This window comes from Pyxicephalus adspersus, chromosome 3 (genome assembly GCF_032062135.1).
Source record: "Pyxicephalus adspersus chromosome 3, UCB_Pads_2.0, whole genome shotgun sequence".
Classification (NCBI taxonomy): Eukaryota; Metazoa; Chordata; class Amphibia; order Anura; family Pyxicephalidae; genus Pyxicephalus; species Pyxicephalus adspersus.
In genome coordinates, this window is record NC_092860.1 from 71,055,639 (window position 1) to 71,077,164 (window position 21,526).

Here is a 21,526-nt window from a genome sequence, read left to right on the forward strand (position 1 = left end):
GTAGCATGGTTCTCTTCAGATTGTTTTTTTAATGGCGACTAAAGTTTTTTCTCTAAATGTTAAAGGGCTGAACTCCAACACTAAGAGGAAGTTAGCGCTCAGGGAACTTAAACGCCATATGGCGGAGGTTGTTTTTCTACAGGAGACACATTTCGATCACTCGGGCACTTTTAATTTTACTTCCAAATATTACCCACAGGTCTACATGGCAAACTCTCCTTCCAGAAAGAAGGCAGGGGTTGCCATCTTGATCAAAGACTCCTTTAAATTTACACCGACACGTTCCATTATTGATCCTGATGGTCGGTTTATAGTTTTACATGGTATGCTGCAAGGAATCTCCTTAACTTTGTGTAATATTTATGCTCCTAATGTGGGTCAATTGCCATTCCTCTCCAGGATAATGGCTTTACTGGACGAGTTTGCCCATACTTATCTTATCCTGGGGGGTGATTTTAATATAATTTTTTCTCCAACTCAGGACAGGCTGTCTGCCTTTGCATCCCCTCCACCATCTTCTGTCCTGCAGCAATCCAAGGCCTTTAGACAGATTATTCGGCGCTACCAACTGTATGATAGCTGGCGTATTCAACACCCAACGAGCAAACAGTTTTAAAAAGCGAGCAAACATTTTACTCCCCGCCCCACCACACCCACACCCATATTCATCATATCTTTATCAACCTTCCACTCGGACTATTCCACTTGCGGAATAGTGTGTCGGCTGATATTTTTCCTATTACTTGGTCAGACCACGCCCCGGTTACACTAGATGTTTTTCTTGCTCCTTCTCAGACTAGAGTCTGTCATTGGAGACTGAATGACTTCCTCCTTAAAAATAAAGACACCAAATTGGCCCTCACTGTGGATATTCAAAATTATTTTACTGAAAACAAGGGTTCAGTGGCGCATACCTCTACCCTTTGGGAGGCTCATAAGGCGGTTATTAGAGGTCAGTGCGTGGCCCTGAGTTCTCGCCTATAACGTAATTCGGTCCTGCAACGCACTTTAACTGAGCGGGAGCTGCGCTCAGCAGAGGCAAAACTTGTTAATAAACCTTCATTAGGTCTACTGCAGGAGGTGACCTCTCTCCGCTCTAAATTAAGGGCTTTGGAACTGAAGAAAGTTAGTTGGATGATGCAACGCACCCGTCAACTATACTACCACAAGGGCAATAAGGCTGACACGCTATTGGCACGCAAACTTAGAAATGCACAGGCTCATGCCACTCCTATGGCCATAAAAGACGCCCGTGGGGTAATGCGATATGACCCCTCCTGTATAGCCTCTTGCTTTGAAACCTACTATACTCAATTATATCAGGTTGTACATCAGGCACAGGCCTCCCTAGGGGGCACCTTACAGGAGAAAATAGACTCCTATTTAGCGGACCTAGCTCTTCCCCAGTTATCGTAAGAGCACCTGGAACACCTCAACCGACCTATTACTGAAGATGAAATCTCTAAAATTATATCTCATCTTCCACCTAATAAAGCCCCTGGCCCAGATGGCCTATCATACTTGTATAATAAAACTTTTTTGCCAGAGTTACTCCCACACTTGGAGGCTTTGTTTAACGATTTTTTACAAGGTAAGCCAATCCCTCCTTCTATGTCCAGCTCCCACATTACGGTTATACCCAAACCGGGTAAAGACCCGGTGGACTGCGCTAACTATAGACCCATAGCACTGCCTAATTCGGACCTTAAAATATACACCAAATTGCTGGCCAACAGACTCGCACAGCTCTTGCCATATTTAGTACATGGAAACCAAACTGGTTTTATCCCCTTTCGGCATGCCAGTGACAACACCCGCAGGGTGATTGATGTTATAGACATCCTTAACAAGCGAAAAACATCATCCCTGATTCTTACCCTGGATGCTGAAAAAGCGTTTGATCGCCTTAGTTGGCCATTTCTGTTTTCTACGCTGATCAAGTTGGGCTTTACCGGACCTTTTTTCCGGGCAATTCGGTCCCTTTATAGCAGCCCGACAGCCTCCGTTAAATTGCCCCATGCATCCTCTAGGCAATTTTCTATTAAAAATGGTACACGTCAGGGATGCCCATTGTCCCCCCTTTTGTTTGCCTTATGTATTGAACCCTTGGCAGCAAAAATTAGGGCCAATCCGGATATCCAAGGGGTTAAAGTGAGGGGTTCCTCTTACAAGATTTCGCTCTATGCGGACGATGTGCTTCTTACACTGACGCATCCCACTATTACTCTGCCAAATCTGTGGTCTGAACTACACTTGTTTGGTGACGTCTCCGGTTACAAGGTGAATTCCTCTAAAACGGAGGCTCTACCTTTACACATACCAAGTCTACAACTCTCGGTGTTACAAAACATGTACTCCTTTATGTGGCGGGAACATTCCATTGGTTATATAGGTACTCAGATAACAGCTACATACGGCCAGCTGTATCAGTGTAACTTCCCCCCTTGTTCCTGGAGCTACATAACTACTTGAATAAGTGGAAACTACACCCGTTGTCACTGCTGGGACGTATAGCCTCAGTGAAAATGATGCTTCTACCCAAACTTCTATATTTATTTGAGACCCTCCCAGTGCGGGTTCCTGTCCAGGCCTTGAAAAAACTACAGGCGGGTTTCTTGAACTTTATTTGGGCCAATAAGAGACATAGGCTCTCAAAGTCTGTAGTTTGTACACCGCGGGAGCTGGAAAGCCTAGGAGCTCCAGACCTTCTTAAATACTACGTGGCGGCCCATTTACGCTATTTGCCATTCTGGACCTCATTTCACTCCGCCACTATTTGTAGGGAATTAGAGGAATCCTGGATCTTTCCAATCCATCCTAATGTGATGCTTTGGAGCTCCTCCCTCCTACTGGCAGATAAAGATTTGCTCTCACCAATGCTGTTTACTAGGAATCTATGGCGGGCCTATAAAATTAAATACAGTTCATCCTCATCCTCCACAGCATCGGTTCTGACATCTATTATTCACAACCCCCTATTGCCTGACAGTCTTACCAGAGGGATGTGGAAACCCTGGGGGGAGAAGGGATTGTTCCACATTCGAGATATATTGCGCCCAGTGGAGAAAAGGTTGTTTTCCTATGTGGAACTCCAAGCCAAGTTTGACCTCCCCCAAACAGCCTTTTTTGGGTATCTGCAGATCAGGCATTACGCCCTCTCCCTCACACAGACACCTAGGTTTGCAGAAACTACTTCTTTTGAGAGGATATGTATGCTTGGCCCATATACTAAAGGTCTGGTTTCCTCAATTTACCGCCTCCTTCATACTAGTGTACGAGGGACTTCTGGAAAATTTGCCTATATGAACACCTGGGAATCTATTCTCGGTCGCTCTTTGGATAGTGAGGAGTGGTCAGACATCTGGGAAGCAGTGCATAAAAGCTCCATTTGTACGCTCTATAAGGAAAATTTATACAAAATACTATTTCGATGGTATCATACACCTGATGTCTTACACAGGTTGTTCCCCGCTGTGGATCCTACCTGTTGGCGATGTGGGACGCAGCGGGGAACTTTGGAACATTTGTTTTGGTACTGTCCCATTATTCGGAGTTATTGGGACGGGGTTCATGCGCTGCTTCAAGACGTCACTCAACAACAAATGTCCCTAGACCCGCTTACCCATTTACTGGGGCTACCCTTAACGGGTCTCCCCAGACCTACTGGTAAACTAGTAGCACATGTCTTAGTGGCAGCCCGCACCCTGATACCGACCAGATGGAAGTCCACTTTACCTCCCTCCTTGGAGGACCTATATACCCGCATACAAGATGTTCGCCTAATGGAATATCTTACTGCCCTTATACAAAACAAAGTGGATGGATTTGAAAAGATTTGGGATCCATGGGACACCTTCTATGCTCAACTGCAAGTTTAGGGTTTAGTTGTGCTCCACTTGCTCCAGTATACCTTCTCAATAATGCCCACCTGCCCCCCCTCCACTCCCCCCTCTTATTGTTCCTAAGGGATTATTTTGCCTGCTTTTATGCTCATGTTTATTCTTTTTTTTATAGTTGTATGTTCCTTTTTTGTTTCTCTTTTCTTTTCCTTTCTTTGTTGTGATTTGTTCCAGCATTACTGGTTGGGATTCTACATTGGACTTTGGCCTTAACACTACTCAACAAACACATTCCTATTTTGGATGAGAACATATGTTTTTTTTTCGTTTTTTTGGGGGATTGTTGAGTATCTTGCTTCACCTGATGTATACTGATGATATTTACATTGTTCCTATTCCTGTATTGCTGTACTTCATGTTTGTATTAAAAAAAAAACTCAATAAAAACACAATTTAAAAAAAAAAAAAGATGCATTAAGAGAGTTTTAAAAACTACACTAATTATTAATTACAGCACTGTAAATTACATAAGGGTTTCAGATACCAAACAATACACAGGAGGAGGAGAGGATCCTGCTTAAAAGAGCTTACCATCTAGGACAGTGGTCCCAACCTTTTGGAGCTCAAGGACCACTAAATGCACAAACTCCTGGACCGCGCATGTGCAGGGAGCCATGTGTCATTTAAAGGGGAAGAAACTTCTCTCAGAGTGACGTAATGATGCCAAAACCCACCCACTCTCCCATCACAGGTCCTAGCCTGCGATGGGAGAGTGGGTGGGTTGTGTCCAGAGACACAACTCGCCCACCGCCCTAAGCCCTGAGCATTTATATTCTCGAAAAAACCTTTTATACCCATTTGTGTCCTTAATTAGGTCATTAAAGTGGAAGTAAACTGGAAAAAAAACTCACCTTTATCTTCGCAAATCCCTCGATCCCTGCAGTGGTTTACTGGATTGGGTCCTGCGTTGTCCTGGTATCCCCCTTCGTCTCGGCGCAGAGGAACCATCGTGTACTGCCATCTTCTTTGCCCTTCTTCCACTGTGCAGACGTGAGATCACGTGACGAAGATGGGGAAAAAAAGAGCTGATCTCCATGAGCATGCATGAGAAAAAGCTCCTCCCCCGATCTTGGGCATGCGCAGAAGGAGCAGCCAGAAGCCTCCTGAGATCCAGAATATAAGAATCCTGGGAGGCTCTGCACTCCCCTTCTGTCGTTATCGCTGCGGTGATAAAAACAGAAGGAAAGGGGCTTTACCTTTTTTTTGGTTCAAAGTTTTTGTTGACATTTTCAAATAAAGTAAACAATAACATTACACAACAAGTTTGCATAGAATAACAGGAAGAGAAAAAAATAAAAAAGTAAAATTAAAAAAAAGGGGGGGGGCATATAGGGGGTTCAAAACAAAAAAGAAGAGTGCTAACCAGTAACCAGACAAAGTAGAATAAACATATGAAGTCAAAAATACTTCAACACCTCTTAGGTTACAAAGTCTAAATACAGCAAGCAATAAAGTAATATAAAGCAATAAAAAAATATAATCAAAATAAGTGCAATAGTACAAAAATAGTGCTATTCACAGATTTAAAACTTGTGAGGTATACAGGCATATCAAGTTTAGAGTGAGATCATAAAAGGTTGGCAGGTAGAGATACCTTTTACTAATTCACCCCCTTTGTAAACATTTAAAATTTAAATTGGAGAAAAAAAATTAAGAGAAAAAAGGTAGGGAGTTAGGGGTTACACAAGGGGAGGGGGGAGAGTCGTGGATCCCTGCTTGAATTATACATGATAATGTAACTATTTACCCTTTTTTTAAATAAAAATGTGTGTGTTAAACCCCCTCTCCCAAAAAGTAGGTAATTTTTACCTTACATAAAACGGTTGTCTACCCTTTTATGCAAGGTAAAAAATTTAGTTTAGGTCCACTTTAAATACTAAATGCACATATTTTTACACATGGGTTCACTGAAAACTGTTCTCAACCTCCACAAACATGCCCTTATAAAAACATTAGAGACTACTGGAACATGTAAGTTCCTCACCTTTTAATAAGGATAATTGTATTTATGTTGAAAATGCCAAAGGGTGAAACACGTCAGGACCTGAGATTCCGTCTGCAGGATGGAAAATACACCCATTATATGCAAGTGTTTTTGTGACAAATTGAAGCTTTTATAATATTATTGAAATAAAAAAGTGTATATACAGGTAATCCACAGGTTACAAACGAGATAAGGACTGTAGGTTTGTTCTTCTGTTGAATTTGTATGTAAGTCAGGACAGGTGTAAGTTATTGTATAAAATCCTCACTATGAGCTATTCACAAACAAAGAAAAAAAATCTTTATGGAGCCTAGACATTCATTAACTTCTGGAGCAAGCTGTGCTTTGATATTCAAAAAGAAACAACTGCAGACTTTGTCTTGGTCAATACAGTGTTACAAGAGCAGAAAGAGCTCACCCCCACTAAGATCACTTGAAACCTCAGCTGTGTTTAGCAAAAGATTTCCTCTGCAAATCATGCAAACCGCGCCCTCCCCCCTTCAATCCTCCTTTCTGCACACAGCGAGCAGGGAAGTCCCGTTCGTATCTAGGAGGCGTCCGTATGTTGAAAGTCCTTAACCCAGGACTACCTGAACTTTGCCAAAAAAACCTGCTTGCATGAATCATCCTTTTAGGGAGTTCAAAACATTTTAATATTTCCTATTCTATAGGGGTTGGCCAAAAAACTAGTTTGATCTCTAGAACAAGAGGAACATCCATGTTTAGATTTATTACATATATTTAAAGTAGAGTAAAAGTTTAGACTGGAGTAAAAATTAAAACTTACACATAATTGAGCCTTTAAGTTATTAAAAACAAGTGACAGACCAGCATTTAATACACTGCAAGCTTACATTTTTATAGCATTTTTTTTACTGGGGTTTAAACATATATTTAAATAATAAAAGCCTATAGTTGTATATTAGTCATTATCTGTGAATAGCACTGACAGTCTTTTCTCCTAATTACCAGAAAGAGAATAGTGTGTAAACCACAGGACAGGGATGCAAGAGGGAGCAGAGAAAAGTGGAGTGTGAAAACTGAACAGAGGAGGATTATTGCATTACTGCTGCCAAAAGTGTGAAGCAAAAAAGAGGTGTGTATTAATTCCAAATAGAAAATATGATAAACAATCATGACCGAAAATATTGGCACCCTTGCATTTATGTCAGAAAATGCACCTCTTTTCCTAGAAAATTGTTGCAATTACAAATGCTTTAGTATTGTCATGTTTATTTTGTTTGTTTGCAAAAATGCAGAGAGAAAAACCTGAGACAATCCACGCAAAACAAATAATTGTATTTCAAGCATGTCATGCTCCTTTATTTTGCAATTCAACTCACCTGTAGCAGTTAACAGGTGCTGGAAATATGGAAATTCCCATTTGCAACCAGTTAAAATTGAGAAATGTTGACTTAATCTTGTTTTCGGTTCTTAATGTTCCTGTGCCCTCCGTGTGCAGCATTGTAAAAAAATTTACAGCCCATGGCACTGTAGCTAATTCCTCTGGACGTGGACAAAAGAGAACGATTGATGATATGTTACAACAAAGAATTGTTCAAATGGTGAATAAAGAACCTTGACTGTGGCAAAACATTTAGTTACACACAACACAACACAGTTACTCAGACTTGTATCCCCCCCACACTACAACCCCTAAATCCCCCCTTTTATTACCCCACTCACAACTTTAACACCTAACCCCTACCCAAATAGAGATCACACCATTAGTTGGTTAAATGGCTGTAGGCCTTTTATTAACAAAATGTTAACTAAATACCTTTATTATCAAAATAACAATATAAATACCAATATAAATAACACATATAAATAACCAATATAAAACATAACATAAATACAATCAAACATCAACAAAATAGTATGCACGTAATAACGATAAAATTAAATACCAATCAAACAATACCAATACCATAACAATACTGATTCCTAATTTTTTAGCTTATTGGTTGCTGGTCCTCAAAGTCCACCTCAATAAACCTTTTTGGGGTCTGCATCTTAAAACACTATTGTTCCCAGACGCTCATACTCCCAGCTCGGGAACGAATATATATTTTTCTTTCCTGTGCAGACCCCCCAAAAACAATTTACACCAAACCATTAACCAAACCGAGAGACTAAATACCATAGATGGGTCCCTAAAACCATAATTGTTAACAACCAGCACACTCCCCTCGAGGACCTCAACCGCCCACACTAATGACCAACCAAAACCCCCACACTGCCACTCAATAACTCTGCTAACAACCACAAGAGGGAGGGAGGGTGGGAAAAACGTTTCCTGTAAGCTGTCTCTCTCCCTGAAAAACACCCTTACTTCCTCTTTCTGATCTCTTAACTCCTTCTGCCCCTCCTATACCTCCTCCTCCTTACTCCCCCCCTCTCCTTTTAGCTCGCTTCCGACCAAAAAACTTAACCCAATGCTGTTTGCCCATGTCAGCCTTCCCCTATGCTCATTTCTTCGCAAATAAATTCAAGCTGACCTGCAGGCACAGGGTGCAACAGTGTCAGCTCACACTATCCATCGCCATCTGGATAAAAACGGACGCTATGGCAGAAGACCAAGGAGGGTCTTCTGCCACTGCTGACACAGAAACATAAACAAGCATGTTAGGAGTTTGCTAAAACTCACCTGTGGAAGCCACATTGCTTCTGGGCAATGAGACAAAAATACAGCTTTTCAATAACGCACATCATTCAGCTGTTTACAGAAACTGAATTATGGGGCACAATGTAGGACACAGTGTTGAAAAGCTGGGTCTCACCCGGAGGTCATGGGTCTTACAGCAGGACAATGACCCAAAGCACACTTCAAAAAGCACCCAGAAATGGTTTAATACAAAGGGCTGGAGAGTTCCGAGGTGGCCAGCAATGATTCCAGATTCCAGGGTGGCAATAATTTTGTCCAGGCCATTTTAGATGTTTTGTGGAATGATTTGTTTTGTTCTTGCAGTTCCAACAAAAGAAAAAACATGACAATATCAAAGCATTTGTAATTGCAACAAATCATAAAATCAGACCATTTATTGATAAAGCAAATACAAAGAAAACCTTCTATTTATGCAGAGTTCCCCAATTTTTGCATGAAGGTAGCGACATTACCTGTCCCTTCTGCAAAAAAAGGACCTACTGGTCACAATTTTCTAATTCTAGAGATAATAGTTCTGCAGATATTACTTTTGGCATTAACTGAGCAAACAAAGCAACTTGCCCCATTGTGGACTTTACCAGAAAGGTCACCAAGAATGGTCATCCAGTGTTCCTGATAACAGTAAGTTATCTACCCTCTGGATCTTTAAACACTACCTGTGGCATAAATAATGGATGTCCTGACAGACAGAGAGCCACCTCTGTATTTGATTAATTCACACTAGCACAAAAAGGGTCAATTATATGACAATTTTCGAAACAATGAGGGATCATCTTTGTATAACTCCTGATAGGTGGACATCAAGTAAGGAAGTCTCTTAATCCAAAAAGAAAAACAATTCATTTTATTTACTAAAATGAAGAAAAATATCCAAAGCCATCAAAAACACCATTTTCCATGTCTAGTGATAGTAAGAACTTTTCTTAGTTACAATGGCACACAGTATGGGTTAGAGAAATCCTTTTTCTGATGCTGTTGCTTGCCTGGAGTCACTGTATAAAGTACCCCTGGTTGCGCTTTAAAATAGTAGGCAAACTACATGCTAGGATTTTGGCGAAAAATTTTAGATCTAGTAACGAGATAGGGACCATTACTCTATGGGCTTGCAACATATCCCTAGGAAAAGTCCCCATGTTCTTGACTTCATTAAAGAATGTCACCACGTGTGGAGCCACAAGGGTACAAAACCTCTTAAAGAATAGAGCAGTGCATCTAATTCAACTAGTAGGATCTCTGAAATGTAGTTCTCCCTTGATATTAGAAATTATTCTATTCACAGAACCCCCAAGGTATTTGTGCAATATGTCGGTTAATTTTATCGATGAAAATTTGCTGGCCAGGCTCCAAGACTGAATGAAAGTTTGAAAGTATCTCCAAAGTGACTTTGATGTCTCGCTACTTATCACATAACTGACCACCACTGACACTTTACTCTACTTTATGCACCTGCATATACAAACAGTGGTTCGCACATCATTGACTAGACCCCGGTCCCCTCTCCCTTCCTATCCCCCTCTTTTTCTCTCTCTTTCTTCTCTGTTTGTCTTTTATGTGTGGTTTTGCCATGCCCAGTATCAGACCAAAATATTCGTTCTGGCACCTGATTGTTATCCAGAAATGCTGGGAAGGATCATATCAGATCATATCATATCAGTTTTAGTCAAACATAAATTAACGCCCAACCTAAGCTTCTTCACAATAACATGTTATTCATGTTCAATAATGTTGGTCTGTATTAGTTCTGCAATGTTCATTGAATGCTATTAAAATGTCCCATTCGCCAAGATTACTATGGTTTTTAGCTTCTCCCCTTAGAGGTTCCATCTCACATTTTGCGATCCCCCTGTTGCCTTCTGCTGGTGGTTGTTATTATTATTATTATTATTATTAAATTATTATTGTGGAAAGACTTTACTGATGTGCATTCTTTTCTCGCTTTTAGCATGATTTGGGCAGCATGGTGGCTCAGGGGATAGCACTCTGACCTTTGCAGCACTGGGTCCCAGGTTCGATTCCCAGCCAGGACATTATCTGCATGGAGTTTGCAGGTTCTCCCTATGTCTGTGTGGGTTTCCTCTGGGTACTCTAGTTTCCTCCCACATCCCAAAAACATGCAGTGAGGTTAATTGGCTTCTCCCTAAAAAATTGACCTTAGACTACAATAATGACATATGACTATAGTAGGGACATTAGATTGTGAGCTCCTTTGAGGGACAGTTAGTGACACGACTATGGACTTTGTACAGTGTGGCATAATATGATGGCACTATATAAATACTGTGTAATAATAATAATTTGGCCATTTCAGTTTTTCTACCCATGATGTCCCAGAGTCAGAGATGTTTTGGTATATCCAAATCCAGCATTTTGCATATTTCTTACCTGGGGGGACTTCCTACCTAGGCCCCTTTCTCTATTTCCTTTGCCCCTTCCTGTTTTCTTAGCTTTTTACCGTTTCTTCTAATGCTATATCTTTAGAAGTTTTATATGTACCCACTATGCAGTAGCCTAAATACATTATTACCGTTATAATTTATGGTTTTCCACAATGCATATCACGTTGTTAGATCCTTCTATTCTGGCACAGTTTTTGTTGCAGTTACTGGGGTGTAAAAAACATTGGAAAAAATGTTGTTGCCTCTGGCACCCACCCCCCAACTGGATACTGGAAGTGAAATAATTATATATTTCCTAAGGCCTCTCTTCCTGGCGCCTTTTTTGGCCTTATATCTATATATACCTAAACTTATCCTTATAATCCTTAATCTCCCATATGCCAGTTACTGTTTACACATTCCCTATGTACCAGTTTTTTAATATGTTTGTTCATTTCATTTTCTAAATTTATCATGCTTTATTTTATTTTGGCTGTTTTTGGCAGCCTTTCTGTGAATGTTTCATTATTTATTTAATCAGTGCAACAGATGTAATCAGGGATGTTATATTGGACAAACAGGACAGACATTACAAACATAAATTAATCTACACTGCCACACAATAAAGAAACACACAAAAAAAGATTTCTGTACTTTTTTTCAATATAATTTCTCACAACCTGACCACTCCCAAGAAGACATAGATGTTTTAGTTCTTAAGGGAAACTCTAAAAATACTCAGGATAGGAAAACCTCTGAACTATAAATTAAAGTCTGTTTGACCCAAGACATAGCAGACTGAATGTGGACTTCTGCTTTCCCCCTGCTATCCTCCTCCCTTCCCAGAGCTCACTTCTCTGCCCGTTATCTGAATAACTTTCTCACTTATTGTTTTATTTTTTGCCTTTTTTGGCTTCAAGATCGTTTTCTATACTTAACTTTTACCATTCTGCTAAATGTTTGTGTGTCAGTACTGCTTGGCCCAGAAAATAAGTGGGGTAGACTCAAGAAAGTTTGTCTTGAAAATTTATTTGTAAGTGCAAAAAAAAAAACAATTTTGGACAGTAATTAGCTCTCTTGGTATTTAATCAAAAAAGGTTATTTTGAAGGAAAAAAAACTAACCAAAAGGTTACCAGTAAAAAAAAAAAAAAAGGTTACGTATAGGGAAGCTGCTAAATATACCCTGGGTATCTAAGAACCTAATGACCTCCAGGCATAAGAGGATAATAAATGCCCATGTTGAACATATTTTAACTTTTAAATTTCTCTTAACATAATTACATTTTGACAGTCAGGATCTATTGTATGATAGTGTTCCATTTTGTGCCCCAGCCTAGGGCATTTCAGAGAAAGCTTTAGACTCATACTAGAGAGAATTTGTTATAACAGAACTGTACTGAGAAAAAGTTATTACATGGAACATAACTAGTAGCAAAAAATTACATATTCCTATGTACTTTTAAAACGTGGGTTCATTTAATATAAAGGAATACCTAAAAGCTTTACATGCTGCCTCCTACTCACTGTTTCTGTAACCAACTAATGGCTTGAACAAGCTTGCATCATATACTCACATACTGCATGAACAATTTAGATTTTACTAGGACTTGCAATACATCAATTTCTCACATGCATGAGCATAATGAATCTGCATAAATCAAACACTAGTGTTTGATATAGTAAAATTTTGGCCCCTTTTTAGGTTTACATTGACTATGTAAGGAGATACTTTTAATATAGAATAATCCAATAGTTTTTATATGCAGAAGTAAGATTCAAAGGTTTTAGGATAACAGCATCTAACAGATTTATGTGTCTTTGTGCTCTAAATCTCAATGTCTTGAATATTGCATTATTGAATGCAAACACCTATATACCATAAGATCTCACACTTGAAAAAGACACATTATGCTGATGACTAAAATGTGCAAATCAAAAACAGTCCCACAGCGGCAAAAAAGACCATTATGTTGCCTCTTGTCTTGTTTTGCTTCCAATTAAAACAGCATATTTCAGAATATTAATTCATTTTGCAGCCTTGTGTCTCATACATGGCTTATAATTAGATCAAGCAAAGGAAACTCTTACTAACAATGTTGAAAGGGGTTTTGTATAGGGTTTCATATGTTATGTTAATACACATTTCACCTTTCTTCAGATATTGTATGATCTATATATACACATCTACACAAGGCCTGAGAAAAGCTACATACACGTGCTAGATTACTGTAGCCCAAGACAAACGTTCAAGATTGTCATGGGAAAAAGTCTAGTATGTGTACAGTAGTCCCCCAAATTCATTTTGCCATTTGCTGTTGATCTGGTCTCTGGACCCAAGGCACCTATTCCTGCTTTGCTTCATATATCAAAAATGCTTTTGTCAATTGAATCATCCATTTCATGAGTCCCAGTTATAATAAAATATGGCCAGTGGTCATCTTTTGCCCATGACAATTATGTTCACAGAGTTCTCAGACAATGGAAAAATCCTTTATAGCAAACAAAATGTTTCTTTTATTCATGAATATGCATTAGTCATTCTCATTTCCCTTTAGGTATTTTACTCTTTGGAATATTTGAACATGATTAATAACATGATAGACACATCTCATTTGAATGATTTATTTCATTGCCGTACAGAGCTATTACGTTTGTTACTTTATTTTGGGGTGTAATTTGCTGGTGGGTATTTCAAATCTTTGAATTCTCTAGCTGGGAACCCTTGGTTTTTAAGCAGCATATAAGATAATTTTTTCATGCTGGTGATAGATGATTGTGTGCACAAGGAGCCTTTTTTCAACATCATGTTGTTTGTGATAAACTATCAAAATGAATGACACTGGTTAAATGAAACAAATGTAAAAAACAATATAAAGGGGATTGGACATGTTTTCACAAACACCATTTAGAATACTTCATAGATTTTGCATTATTTGCCTACAGTTCAGATAATAGAAAATAGAAAACAGTGACAGGGCTACTATGGAACGAGAATCTGGCATGTGTACAGCGCTTGTCCAACGTCATACATGGATCTGTCCTGGCGGATCCACGAACAACGAATGATTATATTATAAGTAAAGGGGAGAGAACGCAGCGGGGTGCTGCTCCATCATTCTCCCCCCTCCGTCTCCATAGAGTGGAAAGGCGCTGTATGTACAGCGTTCGTTCAGTCTTTTTTCATTGGAAAGAATCATGAAAGATACTTTCCAATGACAATTATTGAACATGTGTATGTGGCCTAAGTATCAACAATAGAAAACAACCTGTACATCAGAAAAAAAACACAAATATTGGGCCTGCAAATTGCAAACATACCTTAATCCAACTCCACCCACCCAACCTACCAACCAAATGTTTTTTTAAGCTTTGATATCATAACAATAACACATATTTACATACCAGTATTGCTACAGACAGTATACTGTACACAATACTTTAAATTGGCAACTGTGTTACTGTAAGAGATTTTTCTTGAATCTAGTCACTCACAAAAGCCTCTTGATGTTTGCAGTAGAAAAATATCTATGTTTAAAATATGCAATAAATATGTTTGCATAACACATGAAATATAAGAATGTACATTATTTTTAAATCTTTTCCCAGTTATATTACTATCCTACTTAGATTGTAAATTTTATTTTTATTGGAATCTTGCAAGCCTATTTACTATATATACATAATGGAAAAAATAAATATCAAGCTTTTATGCCAAACGCAAAACTCATTATGCCAAAAAAAAAAAAAAAAGAAACAAGTGAAGAAAAATATATAGTTTACCTAAACAAAAGTAAAATGCTATCTATCTAACATATACAGTACTAAGCAAGGCCAAAAAGCACAAACCTGTCACCATGTATGTAACCTGTAGGATAGACAGAGAAAGCCAAGTCAGGTCCCTAAACTTCATGGAAACCCTTTCCATGACTGATCAAAGAATAAAGACTAAATTAGCCTCATCAGAATTTTCTCTTAAAGAGGACAATACCCAATGCCCAAAGGAACCCCACACAATGGTCCACTCTCTAGCCTTAGAATGAATGGGGTCAATTGCTCCCAGTACTAGGAAGTTCACCAGTTATTCCTCCCTTGGTGTCTTTATCAGGTAGACACTGCACACGTGTGTTGATGGGTGACACGACAGACAATGGCTGATAGTGTTCTACAACCAAGGTAGTCGTTCCAGAGCTGAGCACGCAGTCATCTGCATCATCAGGTTCATCAGCTTGAAATACAAAGCTGTCACTCTACAAAGATATACTTTTTCTGGTGGAAGAACACGCTTTCTCCTGGCTCAATCTTGTTCTCAGCAGAGTTTTCCTTCAATTCCTCCAGGTCACAGGCTGTACTTGTTTGCCCTCGTTGCTGCACTTGGAAGCGCCTTTCATTAAGGAACCTCTATCTAAAGAGACCACTTTTTTGTTTCAAATCTCTTCATAAAGATTTGCATATTCCCTTTTTCCAGTTGTTGTATTTCAACAGCTTTCTTTCGCTCTCTCATCATACCAACTCGGCACAGCTACTTGGCTGGTGGTTTCCACCACTGGCTGGTGGTTTCCTCAATGAGGCAAAATCTCCTCCTGACTCCCTAGTAGGGGGCTGAGGTCCCAGGTTTTCCCCAGGACTAGGCATATTTTCCTGCCTGTAGAGGCAATCAGGCTGGGGTGTTGTGGAAATGTAGGATCTCAGAGACACCCCCCCCCCAACAAACAAGCACACCTGAGGGCAGACCACTCCCTCCACATAGATTGTAAGCTCTTCTAGGCAGGGTCCTCTCCTTCTCCTGTGGCATGGTTTGTACCTGTCCGTCATTTAATGTACAGCACTGCGTAATATGTTGTTGCTATATAAAAACAGTTGAATATTAATAAAACAAAAATAAATGTACTGTTTCTTACCTACCTAATCACCCAGCTGTCAAATTTCCCTGCATGTGCTGTGCAGCTCTGTGTTTGTTGCAAGGGATACCCGGCAATTCCAGCTCTGCTTTCAGGTGCCAAGACTAAACGCCTGCCCTGGAGTTATGGCATCCCTGTCCGACCAGTCAAAATGGCCAAAAATCAGAATGTGGAAGAGAAGAAAGCAAGATGTTCCTGTGATGGAACGGGAATAGTGGGGAAATGATTGGTGTTCTGCTTTTATAGACTTTAGATTGGAGCTGAAATACACCAACAGAGGTAGCGCTCACAGAAGGGTTGGTAGATTGCACAAAATACAGACTAAAAAAAGCCACAAAACTAAACATACATGGTATAACATACTATGCCCTGAGTTTCATAAAACAAAGATGTAGCATGTTTTTAAGAGGGAAATACTGGCTTTATTTGAAAAAAACAGGGAATCTGACGTTCCCTCAAACAATCCATGTGTGAGTAAATGATTCCACCAGGGAAGTATTTCTGTTTAACTGGAACAAAGACACTAAGCGTGAAGGTGCACCACAACATTGCTATCAAATTAAAGTATAAAAAGCATACTTGATGTTGTAGACTGAAATTAGTATAAAAGTACACATTTTTGAGCACAGAATAAAGGTATTTCTTTTGGTTGTTTGCTCACGTTAGTATTCTTTGATGCAGACAACATATAAAATATGCATTTAAAATGTGCAACCAATGGGATTAACTTTCAAGCTTTAACAATAAAATGTTCTTTAATAACCAATAGACAATGGTTAAATGATCACAAAGCCAGTATATATATATATATATATATATATATATATATATATATATGTATATATATAAATTCTATCTATCTATCTATCTATCTATCTATCTATCTATCTATCTATCCATACACATATCCAGTAATAGTTCTTTTGTTATATAGCTCAAATCTATGCTAATTTGGCAAGGTCATCATCAATAATATTCTAAAAACAAATGTATTACATATAAAAGACATTCCATCTTCCAGTAAGATTATAAAAATTTAATTTTTTACTGAGTTTCGAAAAAATGAGCGAGAAAAACAAGGGAGATCTGTATACAAAAGAAAGAGAAAAGAAAAAAATACAATGGTATAACATTCAAATAATAATGTCTTATTAGATAACATATGTCGAACAAGTATTACTTTTAAATCTATATTGATTTACCTAAATGAAGGAGATAAATCGTCTGCCCAATATTTCCAGTTATCATTAAAAATTTTGGAAAGAAAATTTACTATAGGCTAATTTTTTTTTACATATCACAGATTTTTACATTCCCAAAACATGTGTACATAGGTGCCTTAAGGCACCACAGTTCTTCCAGCAGTTAGCTGACCAATCTGAGACAAATTTAGAAATTCTTCTAGGGTTTCTATACCAGACAAGGAGTATTGTTTGATCATTTTTCCAATGGGATACACATTTTAGATGTTATAGTTGATTTTCATTGAGAAAGGGAGAAAGAAGTTTTCAAATCTCTCTCCCAAACTGAAATAATAGGTAATCTCATGCCCTGGTCAGCTCCAGTCCTCACCAGACACCAGCCCCCCAATCTAACACTTTAGTAAGCCCCTGCTCAGCCTCAGGAGACTACTTGCTTCTCCCAGCACTCGGTTGCCCCCAGGACTTACTGCCCAAGAGATGGTGTCTGGCAATGGGCCGGCAGCAAGCCAGGAGCCCACAGATAAAGCAGTACCAAGATTCCAACACAGACAATTCCAGAATACAGAGCAGAGGTCATACACAGAATATCTGTTCACCAAACAAAGTACACAAGTGCAAAACACAAGCGGGGTAAGGGTCACAGGCAAAAGGTTGTTCCACAGTGTGTACAAACGATAGGTCAGGAACAGAATACACAACACCAGCAAGTCAGTCTAGCTTAACGCTACAACAGGCACTGGTGACTGGAGCAGAGAGGTTATAAAGTCCCAGCAGCCAATGGCAGTGCAGGATCTGATCAGCCTCTAGAACTCAGTGGAAGATTTTTTCTGTTAAAGATTAGTCATATTATTAACACTTAAGAGAAGGACAAAATGATCACAAATGTGCAAGCTGCAAGTAGACATTTTGTTTTTAAGTTGAAAGAGCTGAAAACATCCGATCAACATTCAATAAATGAAATAAGCATGATAAGCAATAAAATTATATCCACAGTATCGCTGATTCTAATAAAGAAGTTCAAATTCTTAAGTGCTGTTTATTATAACATGATAAAACCCATAACGGCTAGACACCATTTTGCATTGGTCCGACCTCAGAAGAGTGAATTCATAAGTGCTTGGTATAGTCTATTTACTAATTATCTAACAAAGCTAGAATGATTCAGAAAAGCACATTGCATTTCCCTTCCTACCTTAGATAATTTGTCACAGGATCTTCATATATTCCAGTATCAATTTCTTCTATTGTAAAAACCACACGGGAGCCAGTTTCTGGTTCAGATTTACCAGATTCGCCACCAACCTGGCGATGTGTAAGTGGTGGGAGTTGAGGAGTACCAGAGTAACGTCTTTTGATTGCACTTGGCGAAGAAGAAATTGCATATGGATTGAAGTCAAAAGTTTCTCGGGACCTCTGAAAGAAAAAATATATATTATTAAAACCTTTTAAACTTATATTCAGGAAATGTTTGCCCAAAGGCATTTTATAGATAGTATGACAGAGAATACTATTGCAATTTTTATACATACATATGTATAAACCATAAAGTGAAAATTGTTACGAAAGTAACATGAAGACTGCCAATGACAAATTAATGCAAATGATAACTGCTTGTCTGTTATGGCAATGCCCTCCTCACTGACCGAGAACATTTTATGAAGACAAGGATTTCTTTCTTAAATGTTCTGCTCTGCATATAATGCCAGCTCAAAAGATGCTGAAACATAATGATTATTAGGACAGCTAAATAACTAGAACTAGAAAGAAAATCACCTTATCACCCTTTCCCCATATTTCTCTCATGACAGTTTTACTTCAAAAAGAAATTTGCAAGTAGGAAAAGTTTAAAAAGAATCAGCTATAATCTAACCTATATTGTTCCTAGCAAAAATTGTTCGGCCATGCCAGGGCCCCAAGCATAACCATTTAAACAGCAGACATAGTCACATGCCGAAATTTATATGCCAAATTTAGGTGTGTTTTGAAATTAATCTAGGAAGTTGAGTCAAAATTTCAACAACCACTGAACTTTATCTCTACCTCAAACCTATGGAAAATAATCAATATTCAGCAACAACATGGACTGCCTTCCAAACCTCTGCAAATAGAAGCCGGATTTGTCATTTTAATTCTAAGTCTTCCATGTTGTCAATCTGAATTTAATTTAAACAATTGTATACCTGGAACTCTGTAAACAAAACTCATTTACATACCCACATGGACTTTTGTTTTCCATGCTGCTTCCCCAACTCCATGATCGGCCAACCTCTTACATTGCCATATTACTGTCTACTGATTCACCAAAACTGCTTGTTATAAGGTATCATGCTCACTATTCTCAAATTAACCTCGCCTCAGTTTTACTTTTCATAAAAGGGTAGACAAAGAGTACAAATTTCCTTCTTTTTTGGGGGGGGGGGGGGGGTTTAAAAAGGGGTGCATCCTCTTCCCTTCTGTCCTTATTGCCATGGTGATTAAGACAGAATGGGAGTGCAGAGCCTTTTGGGATACTGACGCCACACATCTCAGGAGGCCTCTGGCTGCTTTAGTTATGCACAGAAGGAGGTTTTTATTCAATGGGGGGGGAAAATGCCGATATCACACATGTGCAGTTCCACATATATGCAGTACAGGAGTATCCAGCAAGTCCAGAAACAGAACTGCACCACTTACCATTTACATTCACATTGTTAACATGCTGTACAAATATTTCATTGCAGAGGCTTCATGAAAGCTTGTGAGGGTAAAGGACAGAACACATACAGCAAAAGATAGTGAGGAAGAGCTAATGTAGCCTGTACGAAACCTTAACCTAACGCAAAGATTTGTCTTCTAGTAAGAAATTATTCGTAACGGAACACAACTACAAAATATGGGGTAAATACAACAATATTGTCCTGCTGCTAAATGTTGGAACTAATACATATACCCTCCATGGTGCCACCATAGCAAAATTAATTACTGTACGACTTACTTTTAAAAATCCCTCTTTTTTAAATGGATTCCATGCCCATGTACTTCTTGGATTCTACAAACAAGTCTAACTTTGTCTATCTCCATTATTTTTGTAAAAAGGACATTTTTAATTTATCTAAAAATTATTTATGGAGTTATTATGAAGTTTTATTGCCAGCTCAGCTGAGCTGTTTCTAAACTATAAACTTTGATTATGAAGTGCCAACATATTGCAACCTGCTGTCCATTAACAGGAGTTGCAAATAACAGAAAAAATACAAACAATGACAAGACTAGGAAAGGACCCTGCTAAAAGAGTGCTGTTGACAAGAAAGGAGGCCCGTCATACTAAAGATTTTGCATGCCTTCATTAAACTGAAGTTCAAATGGTAAATTGCCAGCAGTAGCTGTCTAAGCATTCTAAGGACTTACGGCTTGAGTTCACTTCAAAAGGTCACTTGAGCTTTGTGTTCTAAATCAAAAGCCAGTAGCCCAAAGGGAAAATAAGTGCATAGCACAGCTTTCTTTAAATTTAAAAAGAAAACTGAATTTGACAAAGAAGACTCTACTAAGCTATTCTTGGTAATGCCAAGCCACTGGATCAAACAGTGCTTGAAGTCTTACTATTTCAGTTCTTCTCATGGTGGCTGAACTACTTCTCTCTGTGCACCCCTTTTTTTAGTTTGCTGTTTTTGTTGGCAGAAACTGTACTAGCCACATTTGCGATGTTACTAGCCATACGTGTACCTGGTAGACGCAGGGCCTGTAAAATTAGACTCTGTGTTGAGCAGGGGTTGTAAAAAAACAGTAAAAACAAGTAAATTATTTTTTAATCAGTAGGCATAAATGAAAACCATAACTGTACTGGGTACAATGAAATATATCAAAAGTATGCTGATGTAGCTAATAAAGGTTCTGGCATTTACCAGCTGAATGACAAAGGTTAATGCTTTATGACTGGCAGGGGTAAAGCCTTATTTAAACATAAACAAAAAATGATGCCCCCACGCCTATAACTGCCTAGACCTAGAATCCATGGGAATTCCCCTCACATTTGTGTTGTATTTTAAGAGCAGGAAGCAAAGTAATATCTGACCCAGAGGAATACAGAAAGTAAAAAATAACCCGAGGGGCTGTTAGTTCTCCTTTACTCTAGATAAAAAAAAAAATTGGGCTTTAGATACTTTTCTTTTTGTACTTTTCCAATCCATAAAAAACATTATTACTCAAAATCCAAGGAATATTCTTGATCAAGAAATACAATCCTCAATCCTGAATGTCAATTTGTGGCTTCCAGTGAACAGTAGTCAGATCATGGAAAAATACCAGCTGTATACTGCCATCCACAGCAGCCCAATAACTATTTAATTATTTTAGCCAACAGTGAAAAGGTGCCCAGAGGACAGTTTTGATTAGTTTATGAAATGTTTAAGCACATTTCTACAAACAAATTACATTTCTGCCAAAATATACATTAAATATTTGCAAGTACTGTCCATAGGAAGCAGAACAAACACAAATTAATAATCCTAAAATACACAAGA

The 21,526-nt window shown here is 38.6% G+C and overlaps 1 protein-coding gene across 1 annotated transcript in view; it reads right to left on the reverse strand.

Annotated features, from left to right (window-relative positions):
- The window catches only part of PDE4C (phosphodiesterase 4C), a 254,317-nt gene that overhangs the window by 168,719 nt on the left and 64,072 nt on the right, over positions 1 to 21,526 (reverse strand). Inside the window, exon 4 of the mRNA XM_072405136.1 lies at positions 18,220 to 18,440. Within this exon, the coding sequence (XP_072261237.1) occupies positions 18,220 to 18,440 (221 nt within the window). The remainder of the gene's footprint in view (positions 1 to 18,219; positions 18,441 to 21,526) is intronic.